General features: G+C 41.3%; 1 protein-coding gene and 1 long non-coding RNA gene across 3 annotated transcripts; one reads left to right on the top strand and one right to left on the bottom strand.

Moving 5' to 3' along the window:
* Window positions 1-1221: 1221 nt before the first annotated feature.
* slc35f6 (solute carrier family 35 member F6) lies at window positions 1222-10959 on the bottom strand. Its single transcript, XM_071467869.1, has 7 exons — window positions 10812-10959; window positions 7201-7459; window positions 5053-5125; window positions 4658-4829; window positions 3971-4186; window positions 3630-3740; window positions 1222-2960 (listed from the first exon to the last, which is right to left on the bottom strand). Exons 2-7 carry the CDS (start codon window positions 7275-7277, stop codon window positions 2473-2475), a joined length of 1137 nt encoding a protein of 378 aa, XP_071323970.1. The 5' UTR covers window positions 7278-7459; window positions 10812-10959; the 3' UTR covers window positions 1222-2472.
* On the top strand, window positions 7455-10658 carry LOC139612366 (uncharacterized). 2 transcript variants are annotated; one of them, XR_011686522.1, is made up of 3 exons: window positions 7455-8014; window positions 10270-10328; window positions 10522-10658. It is a non-coding gene; the product is annotated as an uncharacterized lncRNA (long non-coding RNA). The 2 variants fall into 2 exon arrangements; XR_011686523.1 differs by lacking the exon at window positions 7455-8014 and adding an exon at window positions 8036-8702.
* Window positions 10960-11604: the final 645 nt, after the last annotated feature.

Genomic DNA, 11604 nt, shown 5'->3' with positions numbered 1-11604 from the left:
CGTATTACCTCACAGATATCTCTGTCAGCATATTTCATAAAGCAGATATTTCTTACGTGTCCTTCAGAATTATTTATTTATGGCCGCTGATGCTGCTTTTCCACCAGGCGGTGCATCTCGCTTTGTTTCCACCTGAGAGCTTATTTATGGTTATTTATTTACATACATGTATATTTACAGTGTCGCCATCGTGTTTTATGACCTTGCTGTCACTGTACTGTAGACACCATAAGGCAACGCCCCCCCCCCCCCCCCAGCACACTGTGAGGGTAGCAGCCCAGAGCTCGTAGTGAACAGCTGACTGTCGTTGTTCAGCAAAACGCTGCCATCCAGCGGCCACAGGCGGACCTACCGCACAGAGTCATGCTGAAAATAAAGGAGGGCCATCAAGAGCGACATCGGTCTGAGTGACTCTGAAATACCAGACCAAATAAAGAGAGCATTAATAAGATGCGCATATTTTCTATTCTGCAAGTGAAGTAGATCAATATATACATGCATTAAAGTTCTCCTTCATGAGGTATTTGTGCGTGCAATGTAGGTATTGCTGTAAAAAAAAAAAAATACAAAAAGGAAACACTAAAATAAAAAAGGGAAAAAAAATACACTATGATCCAACATAATCTACTGATGCAGATTACAGTCAACCAATATTCTTTTATTGAAATAATATTAACCTTGTTTATATTTACTTGAAATGAGAGCAGAGGCCTATCAAATAAAAAGTATTACTAATATACAACTTTGTTTCTGAGATAACAGTTAATAGCTGCTGGTTATCAAATGACATTAATCTGTCTTTCCTGATCAATGTGGTTAGTTATAAACCTGTGTGTGTTGTGTGTGTGTGTGTGTGGTCAATTGAGACATTTTACCTTCCTCCTGTTCCTGGAGTTGAACGGGGTCGTGTGTACAGGTCTCTGGAGACTGCTGGGTTTAACCTTTGACCTCCATTAAAGCGAGAGCGCTCTTCAGGGAGGATGTTGGGTTGACTCAGGAAGTGGAGGCAGGTGTCAGCTGCTGGTCGGTGACATCGGACCCTTTGACTGACCTTTCACTTTTCTTCTTCACCTCAGCATCAGATGTTTGACACATTTTCATTACTAATTGGTCTTATTATTGTTTGTTGTAAAAACTTTCTGATTATATCACATTACTTCCACTGATTGCAGTTTTCCGCAGGTCAACACAGGCCTGAGTGAAAAAAATGCCACTGCACCATTTAACAAGTGTGATTTAATGACAGTTCCCTTTTTTCTTACTGTACGTTACAGCCAGTGCCTTAACTAACTGAAAAGAGAAGGAGAAGCAGGATTTACAGTTCAAGTGCAGTTTACGTGGTGTATGATTGTTTTGATACTGGTCCGAGGGTCAGAGAACAAACATACAGATATATTCCATTGGCTTCTGTATCAATCAAACTGAGATGAATAAAGTGGCTCTGCAGACGGATTACCTAACCTATCTCTGTAGTGTCTCTGCAGTGAATTGGCAATCAGTAAAATCTCCACGCTGGAAACACTATGGCACAATCATACTGCACAGTCAGCAACATTTAAAAAAATAAAACCCATTCTTAAAACAGATCACGGATCAAGACATAAACATCTGCATACAGGACAATTTGTACAGATATTAAATCAATATCAGAAACAAACTGACAATAGGCCCTCTGTTTAAGATAATCTGCATAAAACTTCAAAATGATCTCACCATTAAATTCTGTCACCCAACAGTATTTTTTTTAAAAACTTCTGCTTTAGTGATTATTCTGTTCAAGTTTCATTTCTAAACATAAAGAATGGTGGAGAGAGTCAGGGAGCAAATGTTGATGCTGGCTATCAATTATTTTGTTTTGTTTCTGAAGGACACAAAAAAAGAAAAAAACTCATCTTTATATTAAAGGAATCCCTAAAAAACCCATATGGTCATATAAAAGCTCCTTCTGACAGCCCTCTCTAACATCTGTTTGACATTTTGGGAAATGTGCTTATTCTCTTTCTTGCTGAGCGTTAACTGACAGGACTAATACCTCTTATGCCTGAACAGTAAGTATAAAGGGACAGTCACCAGCTGGTTAGCTTAGCTTAGCATTGTCTAAAGGTAACAAAACCTGTGACTCGCTGCCGCTGATTAAGTAACACTAATATCTTGTTTGTTTAATTTATACAAAAACTGAGGTGGGGAAATGACGTGCTCTCATGGTGGTTAGATGAGAAATCTAACACTAGTCAAGAAATTGAATAAGTGCATTTTCCCAAAATGCTAAACAATTTTTTTTTTTTTTTTTAAAAAAGCTTCCACGCTCTCACATATTAAAACATTGTGTGAAGTCAGTTGAAATCTGAGATGTGAAGAAACAAAAACTATTTAAAACCGGACCATCACCGACAGCATGCATGAAGGGTGCAGTGTCTTTGACAGACAGTCTGAGATGCCGTCTGTGTTGAGTGTGGCGACCATCAATCAGTTTTAGCTCTCGTCACCGGCCTGCACCCTGCCGTTGTTCAGCAGTCTCTCTCTTTCTCCCGAGCTGCTCTCCTCCTCTCCGTTCACCATCCCAGCGCAGCACGGCAACCTGGCCAGCAGGGGGCGGTGCAGTCCGTTGTACAGCGCCGTGCCCAGCAGCAGGACCAAGAAGCCCAGGACCTGCAGGCCGTGAAACTGCTCCCACTGCAGCGCCAGGCTCACCACCCAGATGACCAGCGTACGCAGGCTGTCCAGCACCATGCGGGTGGTGGCGCTGATCTCCTTGGTGACGCTGATCCCTGCGAAGTTGAAGAAGGCGATGCTGACCGTGTTGCCCAGCAGAGCCAACAGGATGAGAGGCTGGTGTCCGATCTGACAGAAGGCGTCCAGCGCGTCCTCCAGCACCTGTCGAGGGTTCCCGCTGAAGTCGCCCACATGAATGAAATACATGGGGATGAGCAGCAGCGACAGGACGACGAAACCAAAGAAACCTGGAAACAGAACCGCATTTAATCTGACATACTGTTGAATTGTGACCCCTTAAAATCGTGTCTACTTGCAACCCTTTGTCAGTGTGTGACCGGTGCAACCATTTGAATCATTTTTAGAGTAAAATAATCATGTTATTCAGAAGACAAAAGCAAAGATGAGAGAAAGTCTTGCTTGGCAGAAATATGTTTTTCCTGCTTTATTTGTGATCTGACCCTTCTAATTTATCTCGCAAACCATTATAATAAAGGACACTATGATAATACAAATGACAAGCACAGAAAAATAAAATGGGCAAACAAAATAATACAAATGTAAAATTCAGTGTAGATGTCATGTTAGCTGAATATTTATATATATATTCAGAAGTCCAGTCAGTACAGTACTCTATTATAGATATTTCTTCCTGTGAGAAGGTGACTGGTATTTGTTGGGAAACTGATATCTGTTGTTGTTGTTTTTTTATGTTTGACCTTTGCATTCCTCATCATCGACTTTTTTTTTTTAACATTGACAACTCAGGACTTTGGCTCATTCTACTTGTGTATTTGTATTTTGTGGGTTAAGGAGGTTCAAACCCTCAAAGGTTCATCACCAACACCAGAGTTTTATGTGGTGTTCTTGTTGCTACTAAAATGTAACATGTAACTGCAGATGAACGGCTGCTGTACCTTCAGTACCAACGGCACGGAGAGGATGGACGTCGTGTTTGTAGACGAACTTTTCTTCCAGGACCATCTGCACCGACACAATGATCTGAGCCATGATGATCAGAAGGTCTCCTGCAGGACCAAAGAGACATGCGGTTATTTCACTGCTAATGACACACTGCATGTTTTAGGACAGAGAAAAAAAATAACTATTCAGAATTTTCTATTTCCCTCCTATACTGTCATCAACTTTACTTGTCTTGCTGTTATCCTGCAACATAGACTGAATACACAGTTAATTACAGCAGAAAATAAAGCAAATAATATAACAATAAAAAAATAAAAAAAAGATTCCACCATACCTGTGATGATATCACTGAGTTTGTGTGTGTCTCCTTTGTGGCTGCTGAAGAAGTCGGCGAGTCCCACTATCACCAGGCCCAGGATGGTGATGAGGATGCCGATCCACTGGCTGGCTAACAGGCGACGCCCCAGAAAAGCCACAGAAAGCAGACCAGTGAAGATGATGACTGCTCCACGCAGCATCTGGAAGCTGGAGGCACTGGTCATGTTGAGGGCTGGAGACCAAAAAAAAAAAAAAGGGGGGTTTATCAGTACAGATACACAACTTCATCAGTGCAGCTAATTCACTAGCATTGCCATGAGTTAATTTGTACATTTATGATTTAGACATAGACACTTTTCTTTCCAAGACACATGAAGACCAATTCAAACAGCCCAACACAGCTGAAAGCTGCATTACAAAGTGATACTAGGAGAAACAACTGTGTTATCTTTGACTGAATTATCTCTTTTCCTGACGAAAGGCAGGAAAAACAAGCAGATAATCTTTATTGTCTGGCTGCACCAATGGGGGTCATTACATTTGACCTATGAGGGTCAGATCAGGACATATGCTTTCAAAAGCTCATGCTTACCATATGTACCATGAAAGCAACATCTGGACAATTTCAATAAACAGGTGGCCAATAATTTTATACCTATACAAGAACTGAACATTTAGCAGATGAAGGGTTTTGGTCACTTACCAACATACATGAGGGAGGTGGCCGTCATGTCACACATGGCAGGAGCGAAGAAGAGGAGAGGGTTGAAGCTCTGGCCTGGGTTCATCTTGGGCTCTGGACTACGTCTGTCGTGGCAAAGCAAGATGTAGAAGACTGCAAGACAGCTGAACTCACCCAGAAACATACCCACTGCCTGGACAGGCAGGGTGGGAGAGAGACAGTGACACAGACAGAGACAGGAAACAGATATTGATTTGTTTTTTCCACTTAGTAAAACAAGCAACCGTGTCAGAACTTCAATACGTGACAGAAGGTGACGACTGACACAGACAGAATTAAAGTTGAACACTCTGCCTTCTCTGTCCAGCGCGGTGCTGAGTGAAAGTAAAGTGTGAAACAATGCTGCCACTTTGTACCTGTACAAACGGGTGAGAGAATCCGTGTTCACCATCATCATGGCAGCCCTTCGCTGTGAACATATCAGCCCATCTGTCGGACAGGAAGACGTCATTAGAGTTTAATTACGGATGTTTTACAAAGTCAAACACACTGAAGACACTAGAATCAAGAAGGGGTTCGCCACGTCGCTGAAGCTGCAAAAATCAGTCAATTAATCAATTAGTGAACTGAGAGAAACTGAGCATGCAACTATTTTGATAATCAATTCATTGTTTTAATCAATGAAAATGAACTTTTGCTGGTTCCAGCAGGAAGCCTTTCTTTGTCATATATTCAAGTAAAGTGAATATGTTTGGACATTTGAATACATCACTTTGGTGTGCGGGGAAAACACAACTGTCATTTTACACACCTTTCCGGCATTTAATAAACAAAACAAAATAAGTAGATTAATTAACAATAAAAAATAACTGTAAGTTGCAATATTACACATCACAACCCAGCTCTGCTCGCTTTATTTCTTTTCACTTATTTAAAAACGCTTATTTTGTGTTCTTTCCAGCAAGCATCCCAAAAGACACGGCCGTGTAGAGCATTTCCTCCTCGCTCACCGAGATCACTGAGGGTACACTTGTTTCACTGTGACCTCACATAAAACACTGAGCAGTCATTTAAAACACTGACTTGCAGTCGCTTGTGAAGTTAATGAGTGCTGAAGTCTGCATAAGCCTTTACAGTCAGACAGTCAGAGGAAGCATGATCGGCATGTGAGTGTCCTGTCTGATTCAAAATGCGTGACAAGGGGAAAAATGATTAAAGCTGATGACACAGCGCTTCCTTATATGCAGCAACTTCTGAGCTCATCAATACCTGTTGAGTGATCCAAATCTGCGATGACTGTCACGTTTATTTGTGCTTGATGTGTTTTAGATTAAATGTCTTCACATGGTGCAAGGTTGCACGAAAAGAAAGAGGCAACTTGCACCAAAACTATCCAACTGTACGCTGCAACCAATCTCCGCTCTAGGGCTTTAACGCCAGTGATCCAGCACTGAGAGGAGGCCGGTTTCAGGTGACTGCAGTGAAACTTTACCTCTTAGTTGCCGTGCTCTTCTGTGAGCAACATGACACGGACTTGTTTTGTCTGAGACGCTGTCGGAGCATTCAAACTGGGATTCATTGCAGTTTTGATTTGCGTTCAGCTGAGAAAGCCCACAAATGTACAGAGAAGTGTTTGCCAAGCAACTGAGAGCTGACTTCGTAGGTTATTAGGGAAGTAAAAGAAGCTGAATTTCTTGTTTCGCTGAAAAGGCAAATCTCTTGGACAGAGTTTTAGTCATCTATCAAGTCATATACTATCAAATTGTAATCTTTGGGTTTAAGACTGTTGGTTGGATAAAACGAGCAATCTGACAACGTGCCTCGGTGATCTGAAGAGATGCTTCTCTTTGAGGTCTAAGAAAATGTAATGGGTATTTATTTTGTTCTGTGTTACTGTCTCCTGATGTTTTAAAGAGCAAACAATAATGAAAGCAAACAGTGAGTTGCAGCTCATTCATACCAGCTGCTGTGTTTACCTACAAAAAAAGGATGAACTTGTCTGTTATTTAACCTTTGCCAGGACATGAATACCTGAGTCATGTCTCATCAAAACAGGTTTGTCACACACACACACACACACAGCTCTTGATAAGGGCATCAGCCGCTGCAGAGCCCGATTAATTAGGAGAAGTGAAGTCACTGCAACATTTGGCCTTAGCTAAGGCTGCACAAAGGCTTCAACAACCGTAAAAGTTACTTCCTGGCAGAAACCTGAAACATCTCTCCTCAGACACAATATTAGCCGCCTGTCAAGCTAACCACCCAACAAGGCGTTAGCTTTTTATTTACAAGCTAATGTTACCTGCTAATGGCTATAGTAGTTGTAACTGAACTACAAATGAATTACCAGATGCGAATATCACTTCGTAACAAAAGCGTAATAAGCTGACTGCCTCCATTAGTTAGCTAATGATTGGGCTAATAAGCTCTAAAGGAAATAGGCATTCACAATGTATGTTAAATATCTGTTTTAGCGCACTGTTACTGGCCAGTTCTCCTACAGTCAATTAACTTTAACTCTAAACACATGACACCAGCGGTAAAACATAATTCAATCTACTCACTTTGCAGATAATGTGTTGATGGAGCCCGTCGTCAGCATAAGTCCCGCAAGGAAAAGTTGGTATTTTGTCCAAGCCATGTTGGACGTGCGAAAGAGACAAACAAACCAGGAACAGACGACCACCAAGCTGCTTTTGTTGTTAGAGGCGACCCAGGTTGTTATTCCCTCTCTCTCTCCGAGGGATCTCCTCTGTCTGTAAACGCCACATGACAGCTCAGAGTCAGCTGACCGCTGCGCAAACAACTTGCTGCCTTCAGGTCCTGTCGGAGAGGAGGAAACACATCAAACCAATAAAGGGTACGAATGAAACCGAATAAATAAAGACACCAAATTTATTTATAAGACATATGAAAGTAAATATCTGTTCTGTTTTGTAGTAAGTAGTTTTGTAAAATGCACAATGGTAAATCACACACGTTTAATTATTCGAAACTTAGTGAAAGACATTAACAAAAACGTTAGAAAAATGGACCTGTACTAGTAAATACAACCATTTCTTAGCTGGGGTAAAAAGCTAATTCATTCTTGATTCCTTTAATGTTTTACGTGTCTTAAAAGGACCGGTTGCTATCAGCTGGCTTGATGAGACTACAGGGCTTGTCGGGGACGTTAGACGTCATCACACCGAACACGAAAACCGCTAAATCAAACTACAAGTTGGAAGTTTAGTAGTAGTGACGTTGAAGTCATGCGACCGCGGTGTAGTTTATTTATAGCACAACATTAGCTCTGTGTTTCTGGTGATTTGTGTTTCAGACTTTAGAAATCATAAAGGTCGTGTTCATCTGTGAAGATTATCGTGCTGAACAAAACTTGTAAGTATCATAAACTTTTGTTTGTCAGCTTATTTAATTTAATTAATTTATTTATTTTTTGACAGAATCAAAAAGCCAGTGTAAAAATCCCACTGGCTTTTTGCCAAGGGAACCAGGGTGATGCTAACTTCTGTGTTGGCCTACAAAGATACAGCATATCTACAGCACCCTGTTATGTTTACACTTATTTGGCAGACACTTCTATCTAAAGCAACTTGAAAGAGGGGACATGACTATTCAACTGTATTTGTAATTTGCAAAATTGAACAAATTAATAACAGTAAATTGATGTATTACGATGGTTCTGGATCAGGATTAAGGCCCTACCTGATCCTTACCCTGACCATAGCCTAAACACAATAAATCCACCTTGCTCTAAGAATGCAGATACTCTGTGTTAATTCCCACCCAGTGCACTGCAATTCAAGTTACTATCCCTGCAGAAACACAAAACAGCAGTTTACGAGGGGGCTGTAAAGGTAACATGATAAACCTCGTGGTTGAACAGCAGGGGGAGTCAAAGACCAGACATGGACGATCATCATGGGAAAGTGGGACCACACTAAATTTCCCCCCTCTGTGGCCTCACGCTGCTTAAAATTAGAGCATGCACTCCACTTTCATGAGGATGCTGTCGTCTAGTGCTTATCTGGTACTTCTGTGGCTTTTTGAAACCTACATATAAAAGGTAAATGTCACAAAATAAATCATGTTTAGTTAGGGATGTGTATTACAGGCTAATCCATCTGTGCCATCTTAGGGAAATGCTACCACAAGAACCTGAAAAAAAAGATACTGAAAGCAGTTGCTTTTTGTGATACCTGCACTGCAACTACCTTTAATCCTCTCTGGTACCGGACACCCAAATTAAGATATCACGCGCAGATTTTCTTTGCTGCAGAAGCAGATTTATTATGACCTATCCTCCTTGTTTCACTCCTCTGGTGTTCCAGTGTGCTAAACAGGATTTTTGGTGACTTCCCAGACAGCTGATGAGAACAAGGAGTCGTCTGCTCGTCTGCTCAGTGACTCTTTGTGAAGTCTCTCATCTCTCCTCTCACCACAGACAGCAATAAAACCTCTTGGCTCCCTCCACTTAACGTTATCGTGATTCTGCTCAGATGCTGTCATGAATGCAAAAAAACTGAACTTGCTCTTGTGACTAGATTTCCTGTGTATCTGCCTTGTAGAATTAGGACATACCTATAATGAACATACATGGGAATTAGTGCTGGATGATTTTACTGCAGTGGGATGGTGGTGGTGGAACTTGCATTTGCGCACAAAAGTCAGACTTTTTTTTTATATCTATACTACGAGGGATGCAAAATTACTCTTCATATTCCTACTGTATTTCTGAACATTTTTGCTTGAGAGTGGTGCAAAGAAAAAGGTCAGTGGAGTCATCCAAAAATATTAAGACTTAGCCTTCTGGAGACCATCTTATTTAGCAAACCTTTATTTAACGGGTGAGTCCATTTGAGATTGAAAACCTTTTTTGTAAGGAAGTTCTGGCCAAGACAGCAGCGTAAAACCCCTAACCATAGCAATGCTAAAAAAAGCAATAACAAAACAACAAAACAAGAACAAATAACAATACTAAGAAAGCTGAGTGTTTTACCAAGAAACCTCCAATAGCCTTGAACTCAGTCAGAGTTCAAATCAGATCAAATTTGTCAATTTAAAGTCATTTAATGGACCATTCCAGTTGGCAAGAGCAGAAATTATGAGGGCCGACCATAAACGGCTTTGTTCAGAAACATCAACAACAAATATCATGGCAATCTGCCCAGTATCTGTTAAGATATCTTGACCACCAACACTGGCATCCTTGGGGCCCGCAGCTAGTGCAACAAAAACCAGCTAAGGATCAGTTACTAACACTTCAGAAGTGCTGGCTTTTGTTTGTAAGCACATTGTTGGGTTGATTATGCTAGTTCATAATTCTGGGTTGTTTTGTGTACTGTGAACACACTGTTGGGTTGCTTATGCTGGGTCAAAGGGGTTCATTCACAGCTGGCCAGCTGGTTGCGTTACTTTGACACAGCTGCTCATTCATTCAGTTTCGGATCCATCAGTCCCGGCTGGATCCATCTCGCATTTAGAGATTTGCACGACTCATGGCTGGGAGGACTTTATGATAAGTTAATATTAAGTGATGGCAACATTAGCTGCTAATTCTGGCCACCGCGGCCTCACGATGCAGCCGTGTGTGTAAACAGTTTTACTTATTATTATTTTATTATTATTTTCAGCACAGACACAAAGGAGAAACCTTTCAGAGAGGAAATCCCGGACGAGACGCCGCTTATCGGTGAGTTTATAACACATTTTGACATATAGCATAACAACCTCAGCTAAATTTAACTAAGTTAACTTGAGCTTGGTTTATGATAGATAGATAGATAGATAGATATCACATAACCCCAAAATGACAAAGCGAAAACAGGTCATACCATTTCCTCAAACACTGTTGTTCTAGTTACATTTGTTTTCCATGTTTTCAGAATTCATCAGACTTCCAGAAGCTTCATCCCGAAGCAGCAAGAAAACCTTTTTGAAAACTGGCTGCTGTCGGTGACGGGGTCATCACACATGCCCAGTGTGAGGGAATCCGCACTTAGTGCTGGATGACATAACACCAGGTAAGTTACAATATCTCTTACAGTAATATGTCATAATCTATTTACAAAATAACAACTGAGAGACAGTTTTGATATTTTGTAAGGGTTGGTAGACATAACCTTGCAGTTTGCCTGAGAACCTTGTAGCTGAGGTTGGGCTGTAGTTGACCTACCTGGAGCATTTGAGCCATTTTTGGATTCACAGTGTCCAGTCTTTACTCCAGTATCCTCACTGTTGTAGGTTATGCCTCCTCTGCTTCCCTCTCCCTCTCACACAGCATCAAATATGTAACTTTTTAAATCATAATTGCAAGATGTTGCAAGATGTTGTAACACTTCCTGTCATTCTTCCTTCATGAAACTACATTCAATACCCAAACACTTGGGTCATAGCAACCTAGTGTGTGTTCTGTCCTGCAGTTACCCAGCTGTGGGGTTAAGGTTGGGTTATTTTTAACCCACCATTTATTTTTAAAGGAACCAATCATTTAATACATGTATTGTGGCATATTTGTAAAACAACACCCACAGTGAACACAGTGTTTTTCTTTAAATGTGCCCATGAAAAGTCACATCTGTGGCGGTTATTGAAAAAAATATGAGTAACCAGGAGCATTGTCATTTCATGTGAATGGCCTGGAAACATCTGATTGACAGCCAACCTCCGGTGGTGTGAGGTTGGACCTGCGGGGAGGGAAAGGTGACGGGGGAACACTTTATGTACACGCAACTCAAATGGGGGCGCTGAAATGTCACGTGGCAGCAGAGCGGACTGAGGTGGATGCTTGTTAGAAAGCTTCACTCTGCACTGTCCAAACTGAACTGTCGGCAGAATTATTCATGATCACCGCTCAGCAGTGCTCACCTGTGCATCCTCTAGACGGATATCACTGGTGGTGACCCTGTGACTCTGAGCTGTTATATAACATGTACATCTGCACTGTGCAGAACAAATGCAAGGCTGTT

Source organism: Trachinotus anak, unplaced genomic scaffold (genome assembly GCF_046630095.1).
Source record: "Trachinotus anak isolate AG129_WGS33_773 ecotype Australia unplaced genomic scaffold, CSIRO_AGI_Tana_v1 ptg000031l, whole genome shotgun sequence".
Taxonomy (NCBI): Eukaryota; Metazoa; Chordata; class Actinopteri; order Carangiformes; family Carangidae; genus Trachinotus; species Trachinotus anak.
Note: the sequence above shows the minus strand (reverse complement) of the source record. Positions and strands in the feature narration are given on the sequence as shown.